The 20702-nt window shown below is 41.1% G+C and overlaps 1 protein-coding gene across 1 annotated transcript in view; it reads left to right on the top strand.

Moving 5' to 3' along the window:
• The window catches only part of MYO3B (myosin IIIB), a 471877-nt gene that overhangs the window by 195796 nt on the left and 255379 nt on the right, over positions 1-20702 (top strand). Inside the window, exon 10 of the mRNA XM_057747118.1 lies at positions 10279-10344. Coding sequence (XP_057603101.1) covers positions 10279-10344 — 66 coding nt within the window. The remainder of the gene's footprint in view (positions 1-10278; positions 10345-20702) is intronic.

Genomic DNA, 20702 nt, shown 5'->3' with positions numbered 1-20702 from the left:
TGCAAAGAAAAAGAAAGGAATAGAAGTGTATAAAAGAAAGGGATGAAAGGAAAGTATGAAAGATATTTTGTCCGTACTACCAAAAACTTAGCTAGATATAGAAGTATTTTAAAAGGCAAAAAAAAAAAAAAAAAAAAAAAAAAAAAAAAAAAAAAGAGTAAAAAATATCCTTATAAAATTATGTTGTAAAACTTGTAGATCCCTTAGGGCTAAGATCGTATTTAATAAATCAAAAAAAAAAAAAAAAAAAAAAAAGAGAGAAAGAAAAAAAAAAAAAAAAAAATCCAGAACTGATCCCCGAATGGACCAGTTCAATAGGTATTGATACTACTATTTCTGTTTCCTTAGCGTCTCAGCTGTAAGTGTCCTTTTCCTTGCCTTGGGTTTTTTTTTTGCGTTATTCTGTGACCAGCAGAGGTTCCTTTATTGTTCGTCTGTAAGCCTCGGTGTGTGGGGAGGGAGAGGGTGCAATAGTGGCTCCTTCTCCTGGGAGGGAGTGAGCAGTGGCGCACTGTTGCTTCAGTCAGGCTTGGAGGTGCCTGTTGCAGAGGGCGCTGGTGGCTCAGGCGTACACAGAAAGTCTTAGAGTTGGGCCTCTCTCGGGGTTTTTTCTTTTTGATGCTGGTTTTTTTTTTTTTTTCTCTCGGCAGCCTCCCTGCTGCTGGCGTTGCAAGGAGTTTTAATCTAGCTCCGCCCGAGCGCCTGAGGGTGCTTGTTATCCCTGAGCACCTTATGTGGCCCCGCAGGGCGTCTCTCCGCTGCCTGTTGCAGAGGCGCAGAAAGAGAGAGAGAGGCTATGCGCGCGGCTCCTCCTCCCCGCCCGGGAGCCTGCAGCCTCCAGCCGCCATCATGGCCGGGCAGCTCTCAGGGACCTCCTCCCTCCTGTCCTCTCGGTCCGTCACCCTACCGGCAACAATGTTTCTCCCCCTGAACCAGCTCTCCGGTTCCCACGCTCCCGCTCCTGGACCCTCCGTTCAGCCGCGGATCGATGTCTCGGTCCGGGAACGCTGAGCTGCGCTGCGGACCCTCCGTATGTTTCTCACTCCCTCCCGTCTGCCACAGCTCCGCCGCTTCACCCTCTTTGAGCCCTCGTAGATGCCTCCCTACCGGCTATGTCAGGTTCTCCGCAGCCCTTTCCGGTGTCCGAGGCCGTCTGCTGGTGTTCAGCTGGTTCTCTGTGGGAATGACTGTGTCCTTCCGTGCATTCCCAATGCATCTGTGGAGAGGGATGCACTCCACGTCTCTCTACTTCGCCGCCATCTTTTTCTTCCCGATTGGGTTATTTGTAGGTTTTTTAATATTAAGCTGTATGAGCTGTTTGTATATTTTAGAGATTAATCCCTTGTTGGTTGCTTCATTTGCATATATTTTCTCCCATCTTGAGTGTTGTCTTTTTTTGTTGTTTATGGTTTCCTTTGCTGTGCAAAAGCTTTTGAGTTTAATTAGATCCCATTTGTTTATTTTTGTTTTTATTTCAATTACTCTATAGGGTGGATCAAAAAAGATCTTGCTGCAACTTAAGTCAAAGAGTGTTCTGCCTGTTTTCCTCTAAGAGTTTTATATTATCCAGCCTTACATTTAGGTCTTTAATCCATTTTGAGTTTATTTTTGTGTATGATGTTAGGGAGTGTTCTAATTTCATTCTTTTCCATGTAGCTGTTCAGGTTTCCCAGCACCACTTATTGAAGAGACTGTCTTTTCTCCATTGAATATTCTTGCCTCCTTTGTCATAGGTTAGGTGACCATAGTTATGTGGGTGTATTTCTGGGCTTTCTATCCTGTTCCATTGATCTATATTTCTGTTTTTGTGCCAGTACCATACTGTTTTGATTGCCATAGCTTTGTAGTATAGTCTGAAGTCAGGGAGCCTGATTCCTCCAGCTCAGTTTTTCTTTCTCAAGATTGCTTTGGCCATTCAGGGTCTTTTATGTTTCCATACAAATTGTAAAATTTTTTGTTCTAATTCTGTGAAAAATGCCACTGGTAATTTAATAGGGATTGTGTTGAATCTGTAGATTGCTTTGGGTAGTATAGTCATTTTCACAGTATTGATTCTTCCAAACCAAGAACATGATATATCTCTCTGTTTGTGTCATCTTTTATTTCTTTCATCAGTATCTTATAGTTTTCTGAGTATAGGACTTTTGCCTCCTTAGGTATGTTTATTCCTATGTATTTTATTCTTTTTGTTGCAATGGGGGAATTTTTTTTTGTATTAAGATGGAGTCATGTATAATAAGTATAAAAAATTTTAATAATTAATTTTATTATTTAAAATAAAATAAAACAGGGAAGGTGTGACTTAGGGTGAAAAGCAACTTTGGCTGGGGCTAGGTGGTGATACTGAGGGATGAGATGTAGGCACATACCTAACCACTCACCCTCATTAATGAATCCAGCAATTGTCATCAGAATGGCAGCTCTGTTGCTGTGGTTAATACTCTCAGAATATTTCCTTGTCCTCATATGTCTTACTTTATTGCTTTTATGAATGAAGAAATAGAATACATTTGAACACACTCCTGTGTTTATTTAATTGTGTATTAATGATTTTTTATTAACTATGATACTTCAGTCTTTGTATCTTCCTCCCTACATTCTCCCTCTCCTTCCCTAACATCCTCCCCCCTCACCAACTGGTTTCTGTATCCTGTTTAGGACCCTAAAAATTGACAACTTCCAGGTAGTCTTTCTTAATTAACTCAGTCTCACTGATAATCTTTTATTCAGCATTTCTCCTTGATGAGTGTGCTTTAATATTTGAGAACTTCATTTGTACCTTCTAGAGGTATTGCTTGCTAATTGTTTTTCTGTCATTTTTTGCATATACGTTCTCTTAATTCATCTTCCAAAGTAATGGACTCTTTATGAGATAAAATACAGAGGACAGTCAGGTGTGTGGACATTGGAGACAAAAATACCTGTTTGAAATGCGACCCTTCCACTTTTTTTTTTAACTAAAAAATTTGGTATTTATTCATTATAATTTATATTTCTCTTTTATTTACCAATTATTTATTATTTTTAATTGTGGTAGAATATACATAACATGAAATTTACCATCTTAATCATTTCGAAATGTACAATTCAGTGGCATTAAGTACATCCACAATTATTTGCAACCATCACCACCATCCATCTCCAGGACTCCTTCCAACTTGTAAAACTAAAACTCTATACCAACTAACCAATAACATCCCATTACTCTCTGCCCTCAACCTCTGGCAACCACCTTTCTACTTTCTCTCTCTCTGAATCTGGCTACTCTAGGTACTATATAAGTGAAATCATATAGTATTTATGCTGTGACTGGTGTTTCACTTGTCCTCAAGTTTCATCATCAGAATTTCCTTCCTTTTTAAGGCTGAATAATATTTCATTGTAGTTGATACTACATTGTGTTTATCCATTTATCTATCAATGTTGATCCACTCTTGGGTTGTTACCACTTCTTGCTATTGTGAATAATGCTGTTATGAACATGGGTGTACAAATATCTCTTCCAGATCCTGCTTAAATTCAGAAGTGTATTTGCTGGATCATATGGTAGTTCTCTTTTTCATTTTCTGAAGAACCACTATACTGTTTTCCACAGTGGCTACACCATTTTACACTCCCACCAACAGTGCACAACTGTTCCAATTTCTTCACATCCTCACCAGCACTTGTTATTTTCCTTTTCCCCCCTGTATTTTTAGGGGTTTTTTGGAGGGTGAGGGGAGGAGTGTTGTTTTTTTGTTTGTTTTTTGTAGCCATCTTAGTGGGTGTGAGGTGGTATCTTGTGATTTTGATTTACATTTCTCTAATGATTAGTGATGCTGAGCATCTTTTCATGTACTTATTGGTCATTTGTGTGTATCTTCTTTGGAGAAATGTCTGCTCAAGTCCTTTCACCATGTTTTATTTTTTTTAAGAACTTTCACTGAGATATAATTGACATACAGTAAACTGCACATATTTAAAGTGCCTTCCACTTTTTAGTTGGATATTTTTAAGCAAATTCCTTCTTTTAAGCTGCATTTTACCTACCTGTGATAACTGAAATAATAGTTCCTATTGTTACTTCAAAAGGAATATGATTGTTGTGATGTTCTGTTTCCCTATATGTGAAGCACTTGTCGTAGAGCTTGGTATACTGTAGTAGCACTAAACATGGGATAACCATTAGTATTGATCTTCTTCTGTCTCCAACCCCCCTGCATGTATATAATAGTCCTGACCTTAAATAATGTCTATAATGCAGTTTAAATCATGATTTATTTTACTCTCTATAGTCAGATATGTTCAGGGACCTGGGGACATCTGGGTTACCTTTGTAGCCCAGATGATGAGAGATGAGGCTTATATTGTCAAATCCAACTCAAGTCACTACCTAAGGGAACACCTTTGCTCCTCAAACTCTGCTTGCTGTGAATTTGCTCACCTCCAAAGGAGCCATTCCATATTTGTCAAATTTTGTGTTACGTTGGGGACCAAGGTCATATATTGCCCTGGCATCATTTCTTGGTTTATTTACAATATGTGTATGTTTGTGTGCATTCATTCATGTAGTCATTCATTCGGCAAAAATTTACTGAGTGATGCTGTGCTGGGTACTAAAGACACACATGAAGCATGAGTAGGAGCCTGCTAGGTTGACAAACTGGGGAAAACATTCTAAAACTGAAGGTACAGCATGTGAGAAGAACGGGACTTGCATGAAAGAAAAGGACTTGCTTTAGGAGCTACAAGTTCTACACAGTACAGTACTGCAGCATTAGGTGAGCATAGGCAGGTGGTTTGAGATGGAATTGGGTAGATAGGCAGGGAAGCCCATCTGTATATCATGCAAAAGAGCTGACATTTATCATGCTGGCAATGTACATCTACTGAAGAATTTTGAGCAAGAAAATAACAAGGTCAGATTTGTATGTCATAAAGAAATTCTGGCTGCCAAACGCAAGATGGATTAGAGAGAGATGAGGATAGAGGGAGAGAAAAATAAGGAGGTTACTGCAGTAGGCTGATGGAGATGATAAGTGACTGAACTAGGCTGTGAAAGAGGGAATGGGGTGATGAGAAAGGAATTTAGGAAGTAGAATTGATAGGTGTTGGTGCTTGATTGATGTATTAGTTTTCTTTCGCTGTTATAACAAATTTAGCATCTTAAAACAGCACAAATTTATTGTCTTCCGGTTCTGTAGGTTGCTAATCTGACATGGGTCTCACTGGGCTGAAATCGGGATGTCATCAGGCCTGCACCCCTTTCCAGAGGCTCTAGGGGAGAATTGATTTCCTTGTTCATTTAGGTCATTAGCAGAATTCAGATTTGTACATTTGTGGAATTGAGGTCCTTTATTCCTTGCTTGGTATCAGCTGAGGCCCATTCCCATCTTCCAGAGGTCACCTGCATTCCTTGGTTCATGGCTCCCATCCCCCATCTTCAAAGCCAACAGTGGCCAGTACTTTTCCCACTTTGAATCTCTCCTGCCTCTTTTTTCTTTCTGCCTCTCTTTTGTGCTTTACAGGACTTGAGATTAAATTGAGTCTATTCAGATAATCCAAGGTAATCTTCCATCTCCAGGTCCTTGACCTTAATCGCATCAGCAAAGTCACTTTTGTCATGGAAGGTAGCATGTTCATAGGCTCTGGGCCTTAGAAAGTGGACTTCTTTAACAAGGGAAGCCCTTATCCTGAGTTTTCAGATTGGAAAGGGGGTCAATGGAGAGGGTTGAACTCAAGTTTCTGACTTTAACTACCAGGTAGAATGCAGATTTAGGGGAAGAAGATGTTTTGTTTTGAACGTGCTGACTTAGGGTGCCCTTGGGAAATAAAAATGGAACATCTAGTAAGTAGTTGGAGGCACCAGCCAAAAGGCAGAGGAGAATTCGAGGCAGGAGATGTAGATTAGGAAGCTGCTGATGTATAGTGAGCCCTCAGTGAATGTGTAGAATGGGAGGAAAATAGAGCTAAGAACAGAATGCTGGGCCAATAATATTGTAGGTGCACCAGAGGGAGAAGCACTCACAAAAGGAACTGAAGAAAAACCGACATGGTCTTCCATCACGGGGTCGGGTTCCTTGGGCTCATTTCTTCCTTTCTCCTCTACCTGGCCTACTTTCTCCTCATTCCCTGGTTTCCTGCCTGTTCCTAGTATCTGCTCCCTAAAACCAGTTTGCATGTTGTGCTCCGTGGCCTCTCCTCTCTGCCTCCTCATCACGGATCTTTAGGCTTCAGATCCCATTACTAAACTGCCTCATTCTCTGGTTTTTTGGGTTTGTTTTGGGGTTTTTGTGTGTTTGTTTTTTCAGTCAAGGTGAAAAACAAGAGCGACAACAACAAAAATCTTCTAAAGAGAATTGAATGGACTCAGCTTATCATTTTGAGTCATGCCTTGGCACAGGTCACCAGATTAAATTTGGATTGGTTCTCTTGAGGTTAGGTGCCCTGCTTCCTCCAATCAGCTGCTTCTCTATTTCAGGGACTAAAATGAATTCAGTCTGACTGTTCAGAAAATCATTTTGTTCCACCGAGGCTTTGGGGGAAGAAAGTTAACTTTTTCTCCATCTTATTTGCTGGACCCAGGATTGTGATGTCAAAAATGGGATCACCTTTTGCTGCTGGCCTCATGTGGCCCTAATGCTGTCTGTATGCAGGGGATCATTTCGCAGAAATTGAATTTGGGGTCCAATCACAGGAATAAAATCCAGGCAGGAAAACCTCAAATAGAATATAGTCATTTTCCTTTACTGACTAATCTCTTCTCTACATTGTGCCTTGGTATTACAAACATTATCCAAATGAGAGCTTATTATTCAGACACGTGGGTCTTCAGCCACTCCCCATTCATACATCTTGCAGGCTCTCAGCATCCATCCACATGCATGAGTGACGCCTGCCTATCTCAGCTCTGTACTGACTCTCCTGTCACACTGAAGCATCTCTCCTTTTGGAGAGAGACCCTTTTGGGGAGGGTTGCAGCTTGTATCTATAGTGTTGAGAGGAGCCAAAAAGGTACCATTGTTATTATTTGGTGCTCTTCCTAGATGGCAGGAGAACTAGAATTTATATTGCCAATGCAAACAAAGTACTGTAAAGCCTTCAAATTCCTTTTAGTGTTCATTACATTCAGATAGTAATCTTTCACAAGACCTCAATTTACTAAGTATGATGGATGGACTCCAGGAAAGGCAGGGCATCTACAAGGTCAAATGAGCTTCTCTAAAACCAAATTCTTATGATGCCAAGCTTCAGAGGAAGTGTTTCCTTGTGTGGGGTTCGTGTGAGGCCACCATAGGTTGGTGGTGACCTAGGTGAGTGGTGATCTACTGCTTTCCTCTGCGGCCTACTGCGGAGGTTCAGGGCAACACATAAACAGTACGCCCTGCCCATAGTTTCTGCTGAGGGACAGACTGAAAACAGGAAGGGACAACGTTCTCTACACGAGCGTGGATACTTCCATCCGTTTCTCCAGTGGACCCTTGCCAGGTCATTCTCTAATTGTGGTGGAGAGTTGTCTTTCCATGCTCCGCTGGCCAAGGTCAAGCCTATACTAGGGTTTAATCAAGTCTATTGCTCTGTCTACAAGTGACTTCTTGGTCACAGTTAACGGCTTTGGGGGTGGATGAAGTCTGTTAGACAGTACATTGCTTGAGCAGCTCTTCTCTGTGGAATTGACCTCCATGAGAGCAGATTAAGCAGGAAACCTGAGCAGAGCAAGGGAAGTGTGAGCTCTGGAAAGGGCTATAGAGATGATTTAGGGTAACCTGCTCCCTGAGAGTTGCTGCACTGAGACCCACCGAGGTGAACTGGAAGGACGTGTAGACATAAGATCTCAAACAGCTAGAGCCAGTAAGAACATGTCAGCCAAGCTGGTATTGAAGCAGAAGTTATGTGATGGTACTTTTATTATTTTAAAAAGGCCAGGGAAAGATGAAGGCAAATATTGTTGAATGGAATGAATGAGGTAGAAGCAGTCTCCAAAATAACTGAAGGGCAAATTTCAACTACTACTCTTTCTAGCTGGGTACAGTTAATTTTCCTTTGGGTTTCTGAATCAGAAGATCTAAAGGGTAATTAAGTTCTTATGCAGAACAGAGAAGTCATATATTTCCTCTCATCCTTCTTTCTTCCCACATCATCCTTCCCTCCTACTCTCTCTCCAGACCTGAAAGAATCGTATAGTCTAACCTCAAAAAGTTACTCATGTTCTTTGAACCTATCAGACATTTTTACACTTCTGTGACTTGGTACATCTTGTTTCCTGAGCCTGAAATGGCCTCCCTCGCCTCTATCTTGAAAAATCCAACTAATGTTCAGGGGCCAGCTCACGTTCATTTTCTTTTTAAAGTCTTCTGGGACTTCCCAGATTGGGTAAGTTGCCCCTTTATTATGCTTCCACATATCTTTGTGTTTCTGTTGTACTTATCAAATTCTGTTCTAATCATATAATAGAGTAATACTCTGAAATACGATCAACTCAATTAGGATTAATTACATGTAACAGCAGCTTAAAGAAAATGGAAGTTTATTTCTCTTTCCTGTTGAGGAAGAATAGGTAGAAGCAGTCTAGAGCTGGTATGGCAGCTTTACAGTGTCATCACAAATCTAGTTTCCTGTCTGTCTTCTTTGCCCTACTCAGCTCATAGCTCTCATTTTTATTTCACATGTAAAATGGCTGCTTAAGCTCCAGCCATCACTTCCATGCTCTAGGAAGCAGAAAGTGGGAAGAAAAAAGATTGCATGTCTCCCATCTTTTATGAAGACTTTCTAGAAACACCACAGAACAATTTCAGTAATATATAATTTGGCCAGAACTCAGTCACGTGGCCATATCTAGCTGCAAGAAACTCAGGAAAAAAGTATATGGCAGCATTGTGCCAGAATACAAATTGTACTAGAAGAAGTGAGAAAAGGAAGGATATTGAAAGGCAACTTATAATCACATTATTGGATACATTTTCAGATTTTTGTTTCTGGTCATTCTTGCTGCTTCCCCTTCCTCTGCCTATGGAAGCTGAGCAATCTGTGGCTTTAGGAAGCAGTTAGAACCCAAGTGAAAACAAAGGTATATAATGGGTTTAAGATTTACACTCGTACTTCAGATATGCAGAAATTGCCTTGCCCACAAGCCCCTATTTCCATTTACAGTTAGAAAAAAAATATTATCAATGAAAGGTAATATCACTTCTGTTTATTTATTTATTTATTTATTTTATTGGCTGTGTTGGGTCTTTGTTGCTGTGCGTGGGCTTTCTTTAGTTGCGGTGAGCGCGGGCTACTCTTTGTTGTGGTGCGCAGGCTCCTCATTGCTGTGGCTTCTCTTGTTGCGGAGCATGGGCTCTAGGCGCATGGGCTTCAGTAGTTGCAGCACATGGGCTCAATAGTTGTGGCTCACGGGCTCTAAAGCACAGGCTCAATAGTTGTGGCGCACGGGCTTAGTTGCTCCATGGTATGTGGGATCTTCCTGGAGCAGGGATCGAACCCATGTCCCCTGCATTGGCAGTCAGATTCTCAACCACTGCGCCACCTAGGAAGCCCCACTTTTGTTTTAAAATTGGTTCTCTTTGGGTAAATATTCAGCCAAATGCAGGGTTCTTACCTTTTCCTTTTCCTGCCTTCTCACCAGGAAATGCTCTGGTTACCAGAGTTTTTCCACAGTTCTCTAGTTCTCTTGGACCTCCAGTGCCTAGTTATGTTAGGTTTCTGTCCTCCTTGATACCCAGGAAGTTTTGAGGGACTATAACCTTGTCTTAGCTGTTTTGCTTTCTCCAGTGCATGCTGCAGAGGTTGACATATAGGAAAGAATTAAAAATGTGAGCAGTGAATTTGTAAGTTTACTTTAAATGCATCATATAATTAATTCAAATGGTATTATAGCATAATGATCTGAAAGTCATGTAAAACTGAGAGTCTGTTTCTCTCAAGCCCCTAGCACTCGGTTTATAGCTTTCTCTTGGCACTAATAGTACTCAGCTCTCAGTTACAGTGGCTGTGTGCTTGCCTCACCCTTCATTAAAATGTTTGCTCCCTCAGGAAAGTTCCAGATCTGTGTAACCCTCAGAGGTTCTGCAGAAAGCCATGGACTTAGTTGGCCTTCAGTCAATGAAAATCAGCGACTAAATGGATAGGTGCTGGCACTTTATAATATATTTACCACTGATGAATGACTCCCGCCCAGGAAGGAATAAGAATAGATTTTATCAGAGCTATTTAAGACAATATCAGTAAAGGCAAATTGATACTTTGCTTTTAATGGAACACTTATTTGGTAAGAAAAAAATTGCTTTTGTTTTTCAGAAATCCTCCACCTACTTTACTTCACCCGGAAAAATGGTGTGAGGAGTTCAACCATTTCATTTCACAGTGAGTATTTCTTCCACTGAAAATTGCTGATTCAGCAAGGCCTTGGACAGTGATTGGAGAAATCCAAGGTGTGGAATTGACTTGGCGCTAGAAGTTGTTATGCCTTCTAGCACGTTATGACACAGAATTTGTTCCAGTAAATGATAGAAGATGCCTCTGCAGGACTTGAAAAATAAGGAGTTCCATTTGACTCTTGGTTATAATCAGTTCTCCTGATCATATGTGTCCATTTATCTGACTCTGCTCTGTCCTGGGGCAAATATTGCCAGTGGGTCTTATTTAGTAAGGGAGGAGACTCCACCTAAAAATCTGACACCCACTCTTGGGCCAGAGAGGAGACAGAAGGTAGCAGCCATTAATAGAGATTTTTCAGCTTGGAAGCTGGGCTTTTTGCTTTAGGATCTGTGCTTTGAGAGCAGAGCTCCAGTTCCCAAGGTGATTGAGGGGGCAAAGTAAGATCTCAGGCCTGAGCCACCAAGGTGAGGAGCCCCAGCCAGGGCTCAGAGTGTGGAGAACAAGATGAAAACCTAACCGATGGGTGATGTATCTGGTGGGAGCTGTGTTACCAGGAACTAGGCAATATTGCATGGGACTAAGACAGGAGCAGAACCAACAGCAGCACCAACAGGGTGGTCACTGAGTGCTGGGAAGGTGAGCTTTTGGCCTATCCCCTGGCAGAGGACCACACTGGTCCTGAATCTGGGGAAGATGCTCAGTATGTTGGAAGGGGCTATGTGACCCCAAGCAAGGGGCCTCGTGAACTGTGGCGGCAGGAATCTAGACAAGGCTGTTACAAACCATATCCCGGGACAAGAGCTGGGAATAGATGCCCTCAGTGTCTACTATATTAAACAAGGGGTTCAGAGGTCATGGGAGGAGAAAAGAAGTGACCAAAATAACTGATAAACAGGAAGTAGGGAAGGGTCAACACAAATTTCTCTAACTTATGCCTGTGTGCAGACTTGGCTTCCACAAGAAAGCAGAACAATGAAGCAAACTGGGTCTCTTGATCATCTTCCTTAAACGCAGTAGAGTCCCTTGTTCACAATTCCAGAATCCAAAGAGCTCTGAAAAACGAAAGTTTTTTTGTACTTGAGTCATTTAGCTGCAAGCCCTGACCTTATGTGAACTGATTGGGTGGCAACACGTGACCTAAATTGAAGTGAGGCTATTTATAGTCATTATTTATCCTACTCAGTGTGAATATTCATGTGAATTGCTGCAGCTATATTAATGTGTTTGATTACAGTGTGCTGCCCCAGATCCTGCTGGGGATGTTACATAATATACAGTAAATGCGCTAGTTTACTTTTCTAAAATTTGATAAAATTCTGAATTCCAAAATGTATTTGGCTCCAAGCGTTTTGTATAAAAGAGCTGTGAACCTGTATTTCATTTTCATTCCAAATGCACCATAGTTCAAGTCCCTGAAATAGTCTGATTGTCCAGTCAGTTCCTCCTAAATTTTTGTCATCTTCCTCAAGGAGAGAGGAGGGGTAAAGAACTCCAAGAGCTTTCCCAAGCAAGGCTGTGTTGGAATGTGACCATGAAGTTCAAGGCCAGGGACGGAGGCCATTTCCTGGCCCCTCTGGTCCCCACTCTGATGTTTCTGCAGTGACTGCAGAATGCAGAAGTAGCCACAAGTCAAGGGTGGTGATAGTGGGTAGTGTTGAGAGGAGCAACAGATACAGCAGGAGGGATGATGCTCCTATAGGAGCAGCGGAGGAGTCACTTCCTGATATTTGGAAGCCAAAGAAGGAGGTGGAAGGCACTGGAGAGCTAAAGACATCCTGGTGGCTGGGAACACATTTCAGATCACCCCAGGGAAAGAAATCCACGGGCTAGGGTTCCAGTGATTTTTTTGGCAAAGGCTGGATCCAAAGAGTTTTCCTTTTCATTCCATTGCTGCACATGGATGCCCTTGACTGACCTTCTCCAAGCTGTTGGCCTAGAAAACCACATTACATATTCACAAATACACTTTTGTATACGAAGCTTTTGTGATGCCTCTAAAATGTGACTTGACTCACTCACCAAAGTTTGACTTCTGTATACTTCTTCAAGGGTATGTTTGTGTTCTTAAACTAAGCACAATAATGCTTAGATAGATTTGGGAATAAAGGTACTTAATTGATGATAGGGTTGGGACTTTAAGAATTAAATATATTGTAGAAATCCCTCTCTACTATTGATTTTTCTTTATGGCAAATGCTATTATATGCCTATTTAAATCTGTTTATGTCTTTCCCAACTCTGAGAATTCTAAATTCACTCATCTGAGTTACTTTAGACTTAGAAGCATGTTGATACTAGAATGGAAGACTCAACACAGAAAATAATGCCTTTAGTATGCATACAACAGGGGCAAAGCAAAAGCATCTTGTTGAAACTGCAGAGGAGAGAGTCTGAAACAGTTCTGATGAACCAAGGAAGGTAAATAGAAATTAACCGATTGTGTGTTTTATTACTAATTTAAGATATGGAAAAATGTCATCAATCTTCTCTTTATTTAATGACTTGTCCTTATTGGTTATATTAGTAAAAATATTATATATTATAGGTATTCATAGATTCTTTCCTGACCTTAGCCCCCCAATTCTGTTTTCCCCATAATATCCAAAATTCTTCAACCATGAATTTTCCTTTTACAAGATTTTTAGGAATATCACTGTCAAGATTAGGAACTAATTCTTGTATTTTATATTTTTAGGTAGAGAGCTGCCCACTATTCCCAAATAATATCCTTTGGTTTCATAAAGGAGCCAACCTACCAAATGCAATTTTAATATCTATTTCATTCCATTTATTCAAATCTCTAATTAAATGTAAACAAAGACACTCACTGGGTTAGAAATGTCTATTTAAAGGGAGCACCTTGGTTTACTTTTTAATTACCTTGCTAATATTTGGGAGGGAAAGGGAGAAAGGTTGAAGGATTAAGACCTTCATATTATAGACTTTTCATTATTGCTGGGACTGAGAGGGAAAGAAGACTAAATGGTAATTTCAGGAAAAGTTTTTTTAGCCTGAATTATCCAGATAGTTTCTTCAATTCCCATTGTAGATGGAGCCACAGTGCATTGTATTAAACTAAACTGGTTCTTTCTAAAGAATAAATGGGACTAGAAATTTTTTAACAGCTTTAAAACCTTTAATATCCTGTCACCATGTGACTGCTGAATCACAGCAGAGTCAATTCAATAATTTCAGTCTTTCTTGGTCCATGATGGTCACCACTCACCAAAGGACCTTATGGCTTCTCATTGTTGCTGCTGGGGTCTGAAGGGATTGGTCAGACTGCAGTCCAGTGATCACAGCTGTCTACACAGGGGACAATGTCTGGGGGGGGGGCGGGGAGGTGGGGGGCGAGAAATAAGCGTATGGGTGGGAGCAGAGGCAGGCTATAAGTGCCAGGGTGTGGCTTAGTGCTTTTCAGATGCGTTTCTAGCCTTCTTAATTTGGAGACAGTAGGAGAGATTTTTAAGGTCTGAGATCCTATTAGTATACCTGTTCTGAGGGTTAAAAAAAAAAAAAGAAAAGAAACATCAGGCTGTTTGGTTTTGAACCTTTGGTCGTTAGTGATAATTGACTCATTTATATATGTTAGTTATGCATTTGTCAACGCATGACTCCTGACAGCTTAGTTACGATGAATTAAACATGATGCTCACATAAATTCCGCACTACTTTTTGTCCATATGCTGGGACCCTGCCTGATGTTTTTTGTCACCTCTGTAATATGTGATTGGCTTTGTAGCGATTTCATTATCAGCCCTTTCCCCTTTGGCTAAAGCTATTTGCATAACAAGTTTATCTGGTTCAAGTCCCAGCCAGACTTGTGTTTTGTCAGGAGGCTCCATTCAGAAGAAGCCTTTTGATAAGATAACAATGATTTTCCTTTGCCAGCTTCACCTTGGTCCTAAAGGATGGCACTTCTTTTCTCATTTCAAGCTAATTTCAGGTCTTTGGACTAAAATACAAAAATACTTTCCCAACCTTTGGCCAAAAGGTATCTGTGAACTACGCTTTTTCATTTTGCCTCTAAAACTTCGGGGGTTTTATTAGGAATTAGATTTAGGACTTCATCATCAATGGCTCTTGAGCTGATTAGTGAGACAATGAAGATGGATTTCTCTTAGTCAAGGGCAAGTCCACCAAGAGCAGAATGGCTGCTCAGCTTGGGGCTCAGTGATGACTTGAACTGTATGGTTGCCCGTGCACACACTGCCTTCCAGGGTTGGCTGGCTTGAGCAGCTAAGCGCGTAGGTGTATCTGTTTCCAAGAGTGGGCGTTGTGATTGGGCCCTGCCATTTAGTCATGAAGTGTTGAGGCGACCTTTCCTGTCCCTGCAAATGACATTCGAATGGCTATAAGCAGTTGCACTGAATGTTAACAAGGTGAGATCACTCTGAGCAACAGAAGTACTAAAACAAATGGGCGTTTGCATAAATTTATTCCTTAAGAATTGAAACTCAGACCTGGAACATCTGCTTTTCTCTAGGCCTGAATGTTTATAAAGGTAATCATTTTGGGGTGGTTGATTCCTCGACATTGATTGTATTCCCTTTAAGGCAACAATTCTCAGCCCTTCGCCATCCTCCATTTGTTTCAAGGCAGATTAATTCCACGTGGCTTTATAATGTCAATGAACAACACGCTTGGAATGATAAATATCCTAATTCAGAGACTGATAAGCTTCCACAAATATTCTTGGCTTTTTAAGCCCTGATGGATTCTCAGGTGGCCATGCACAGGGTTAACACTTCCTGATTAGAAGGATACAATTACCTTTATTTACATTATTTCACAAATTGGTAGTTGTAATTAAAATGAGCAGTGGTATCTCCAGTGACAGACTCTCCATTTTAGATTTATTTAGCCAATGATTAGCTATTATGGTTTCTTGAATTAATTAGCATCTCAAGCTATAGGGAGTAAATGAATTAATAAAAACTCATACAGAGGCTAAAAAATTCTAATTTAAAAAACCCCCAAGTCTCTTCTCCCTTCTAAACATATATTGATCAATATACTTATAAATGCAACCCGACTACTTTCTCATTTTGAAAAATTGGGATTTTTTTTCCTTCACGAGGAGAACAAATAAAGCTGTGTGTTTCAAGGTCATATCTCCCTGAAGAGCATCTAATTTAGATTACCTAATAGATCATCTAAAGACCCTAAGGGCCCAATTCGATCTCAGGAAAAAGTTTACTTATAAACTCTAATCAAATCTGCTTTTCTCATGGTATAAACCAAGAAGTGACTCAGTGTGACCTGAGGTTTGAAACACGGTGCAGTATCCGCACATACCTGGAATATACTGTTGTCCTGGGAATTGTGGCCATGAGGAGTTTAGCCTTATCCAAAATAAGCAAAAGGCATAGTAAAGTAGGTGCTCCAGACTCTAGTCAGCATTTTCTGGTTATTTCCCAACAAATGCCGAGTTTAGATCTTGTAAGAAACCAGGTTTGTAGCGTATGTGATAGATTTCATGTTACTGCTTATAGCACGTTATGTTAGGTGACTTTTAGGTAAGGTTAGTCTGAATGTACCATCTGTACCATTTATTGCGTTCTGGCTTTTCTTTCTTTATTCTTTAAAAAAAAAAAATCGTACTTTGAACTTCATAATGTAAATCAAAAAGCATCTGCAGTTGAAATAAACAGACGTGATGGTGAGCTCTGGGGTGTGGCTCACATATCAGTCCACAGCCTGTTGCCCCTCAGCCCCTCCTTGGGTGCCCCCGGGCTCATCATCAAGAAGAGACAGCCGTAGAAGGACAGTGTGTACAATCCAGCTGTGTCACTTACTAGCTCTGTAACCCTAAGGAAGGTATTTAACCTCTTTGACCCTTGATTTTCAAATGTCGTGTTGGGGCTGATAGTACCTGTCTCAGACGGTTACTTTGAGGATTAAATTATATAATGTATATGTAGAACCTGGCAGATAATAATAACTAACATATGTAACTCTTACTCATGCCAGGCTCTGTTCTCTACACATCATATAATTTGCTTAATCCTCATAATCCTATGAGGTAGTTCTAACATTATCCCCATTCTATAGAAATCGAGGTCAAAAGAGTCCAAGAGTCCTAAGACCACAGCTGTTAAGCAGTGGAGCTCTGATTTGAACCCTGGAAGACCTGCTTCATATATATATTCGTGCCTAGCCAACAGTGGCTGTGATTTTTATTATCCTTTACATTTGGCCATACCACTGTTCTGAAACTGCTTTTTTGAAAGTGTCACTGGCTCCCTCCCTTTCTCTGCCATCGTGGGCTGTACGGTTGATTCTATTCTTCTCACAAGACTTTCAGGATCAAGTAATTCCTGGCCAAGAAACAAAGCAGAAGTGTCTCCTTCCCTAATAGATTCTAATGGAAAAACCGGTTTTAAAATTGTAAGGAATTGCACATGAGATGGCATAAATAGTAGTGCTAAGGTCACTAACGTCTTATCATATCAAGCTGAAAACATCACCACTGTCAGGACAGTTGGACGTTTTGGGGAGGGGGGGAATTATTTTTCTCTTTGTTTCTTTGCCTCTGCACTAGTAGGTTCAGTAATAAATGTGTGAGACCTTTTGCATATAAAAAGAAAGAAAAAGTGTCAATGACCTCCTCCTCTTTGACTCCTCTGGAATATTTCAATCTGTTGTCCAGCTTCTCTTTATTTAGACTTCAGCTTGCTGACTTCCACAGCTCAGGACACACACACACACACACACACACACACACTCCTCAGCTCACTTCTCAAGGGCAACAGCACAGCCCCCTCAAGCTCAGCCTGAGAGACCAGCCCCAGCATAAGCCAAACAGGCAGTGCCTGGGGCGCAGGCAGCCCTAGTTCTCCTTCCATCCCAGGCTGAGAGCTTCTGTCTCTGCTGTCAGCCAGCCACACCTTTCTTCATAAGGAGGGAGCAATGCGACAGGAAATGGCTGCCAGGACCCTGGGAGGCAGAACCCACAGTGCTTGGCAACTAACTATGGAAGGAGACAGACAGTGCTGCAGAGAGGGAAGAGTTAAACATGACTCCACTGTTCTCAGCATGGGAAAGGGTCTTTTTAGAGAATATATGTTGGTGAGGTTAAGAGGGCAGGATCTAAAGTCAGGTTATATTCTAGCACTGCCACAGAGATTTTTCACCTTGAACAAGTTATTTAACCTCTCTGAGCCTCAGTTGCCTTGCCTATAAAATGAAGGTACTAATTCTTAACCACTTGAGATTAAGATCAAGTCTGCTGTGATAGAAGATGCCAAATAACAGTGGCTTAAGCAAGGTAGAGTTTTATTTCCTCTCATATAAAGTAAGTTGAAAGTTAAATCACGCATGTACTGCTGGCCTGGCAGGACATGTGGCAGCCACCCAGACTCCTGCCCTCGTGCTGCCCCACTAAGTGTTGTTTCCCAAGGGCACCTCATGGGCCAAGATGGCTGCTGTAGCTCCAACACTTTCAGGCAGATGGAAGGAGACAAAAATGAAAGCTACATTTCTTTAAGAAGACTTTCTGGCCGTTTCATACAATATATTGTTAGCTGCACTTTATCACGTGGCCACACCTAGCTACACAGGATGCTAAGAAATGCAGGGCAGCCACAGGTCCAGGTCGGTACCAGGGCTCTATCCCTGTGGCGAGTGGAGAGTGTATAGACAGGCAGCAGTCTGGAATCATGCTTCTTTATAGAGTGTTGTAAGAATTCAGTGAGACACAGACTGAGAGTTCAGCAAACATGAGTGATTGTGATGAATTTTGTCACTCACAGCAGTGATGCCATCAGGAGATGTGGAAGTCAGGAAGCAGAGCCAGGTGGCCCCGTGGGGTTATGAGTCACAACAGAGGTGGAACTTGAGGAAGGGCAGCCGTGATGCCCACTGAGGCTGACCTGTGGCCTGGGAGAGATGAGGAAAGTAAGGACAAGATGGGAGCATGGAGTGGCCAGGTTGACACCGCTTCTGGGTCTTCTCCCAAGGGCTGTGATGTTCTTTCGGTTTGATGCTAAGCCCAAGGTTCCTGCCTGCTCCTCCATTCCCAGGCCACTGGAGTCTCCACAGGCTCTGGTGAAAAAGCACATCTGGCTTGAGGTCAGTAAGAATTTTAATTAAAAATGGAAATGAAGGCTCCTGTCATAGTACTACCTTCTTCCAGCCCACTGATAATTTCTGGCAGAGTTAAAAGTAACAGATACCACCCTTTGGCACTAATGAGGAAAAGTCTGGGATTTTTTTTGTTTGTTTTTTGTTTTTAAGTGGATTCAAACTTTATAACAGTGATTTTAAATATGCTAAGTTATCATAGATTCTCTTGGTCTTTGATCTCCTTTGAGGTATGTGTGTGACTTCTGGTGACCTCCCAGTGTTTTAATTTGGAACCTCCTAAGGTCATCAGATGTATGATATAGCTATCTTACCAGGTTAATGCCTGGGGGGAAAAGTCCCATGATTGATTTTTGATGTGAAGGACTATTGAATGTTCTTTTGAAAGAAGAATTTTGTTTAAAAGACTATAGTTTAGTGAATAGTGAGAATTCTTGCCTTTAAGAGAGGCCCAAAGCTTAAACCCTTAGGCTCAAGCAGTGTTCTTCACACATGCACAGAAAGCCTGGCCTTGATCATCCCATGATATGGGTTGACTTGTGCCCCTAAAACCTCGTATGTGACGTCCTAAGCCTTGGTATCTCAGAATGTGACCTTATTTGGAAATAGGGCCACTCACCATTCATTAAGATGAGATCATGCTGGAGTAGGGTGGACCCCTAATCCTGTATAATTGGTGTCTTTATACAAAGGAGAAATTTGGTTACAGACACACTGAGAGAGAACATCATCTGAAGATTGCCACAAGCCAAGGAACTACCAGAAGCTAGGAAAGAGGCCTGAATAGATCCTTCTCTAGCACCTTCAGAGGGAGCGTGGCTCTACGAAACTTAAGTGTTGATCTCAGACTTCCAGCCTCCAGAACTGTGAGAGAATAAAGATCAGTTCGTGGTACTTTGTTACAGCAGCCCCAGGAAGCTAATATAGTCCATGACTTGGTGGTTAAATGACCTTAAGTCATGTGCTCTCTCCAGGCCTCTGCTTCCTAAGCTATGGGTGAGGATAGCAATCCACCCATCCACCAGTGAGGATAAATGTAAAATCCTTTAATACATACAGCTTTATCCAAGTATTAGTATTATACCATAAAACTTCATTTTCTTTTTTCCTTCTTTCCTTTTTTCCCCTTTTCTAAAAATATTTCTCAAATGTTAAGGGTTTATGTTAAATTCCTCCTCCCAAGCCTCCCGCCCAATAGTAAAAAGGTATACTTCTGTAATTGTCAATGATTTGCTGGCTTTTATGGAGGACTTAAAGAACCAAATACACTTTTTTTACAGTAAGATTTCGTGATCACAGGTGCTTCTCTGAGAGGAACAAATTACTATAGAAAGAGATGCAAATTGGTGTCGTCTTGCGTCCCACCACTAACCACCTTCCTAGAATGCTGTGTGAGAAGGATTCTGGGGCCACATCCAGGATAGAGGATTATGATCACTTCATGATATTTGCTGAGAGCCTGAACTGGGGTAACTGTAGCTTATACCATTGTGGACTTAGAGTTCACATTTCTTTTTAATTATGACCAGGTTCTCTGCTGTGTGAAAATCTTTGTTTTTGGCAAAAGTCGTTCCACCAAAGAAAGCTTAACCTCAACTATGTAAGTGATAACAGAGTATATGTCTTTCTCTGTCTGACTTATTTCACTAAGCATAATACCCTCTAGGTCCATCCACATTGTTACAAATGGAAGATTTTAATTCTTTTTTTATAGCTTAGTAATATTCTACTATATATCTATATATACCACATCTTCTTTATCCATGCATCAGTCAATGGACACATAGGTTGCTTCCATATCTTGGCTACTGTAAATTATGCTGCTCTGAACTTTGGAGTGCATGTATCTTTTTGAGTTAGTGTTTTCATTTTCTTCAGATATATACCCGGGAGTGAAATTGCTGGATCATATCAAATACTGGTTCTATTTTTAGATTTTCAAGGAACCGCCATACTGTTTTCCATGGTGGCTGCACCAATTTACATTCCCACCAATAGTGTACTAGGGTTCCCTTTACATCTTTTTTCTTTTTAAAGCTCTTTATTGGAATATAATTGCTTTACACTCTTGTACCAGTTTTTGAGGTACACCAAAGTGAATCAGCTGTATTTATACTTATATCCCCATATCCCCTCCCTCCCGTGACTCCCTCCCACCCTCCCTGTCCTGGCCCTCTGAAGCATCACCCATCACTGAGTTGATTTCCCTTTGTTGCACAGGAAATTCCCACTAGCTATGTATTTTACATTTGGTGTTG

Source organism: Hippopotamus amphibius, chromosome 8 (assembly GCF_030028045.1).
Source record: "Hippopotamus amphibius kiboko isolate mHipAmp2 chromosome 8, mHipAmp2.hap2, whole genome shotgun sequence".
In the NCBI taxonomy this organism is placed as follows: domain Eukaryota; kingdom Metazoa; phylum Chordata; class Mammalia; order Artiodactyla; family Hippopotamidae; genus Hippopotamus; species Hippopotamus amphibius.
This window is presented reverse-complemented; position numbering and strand designations above follow the sequence as displayed.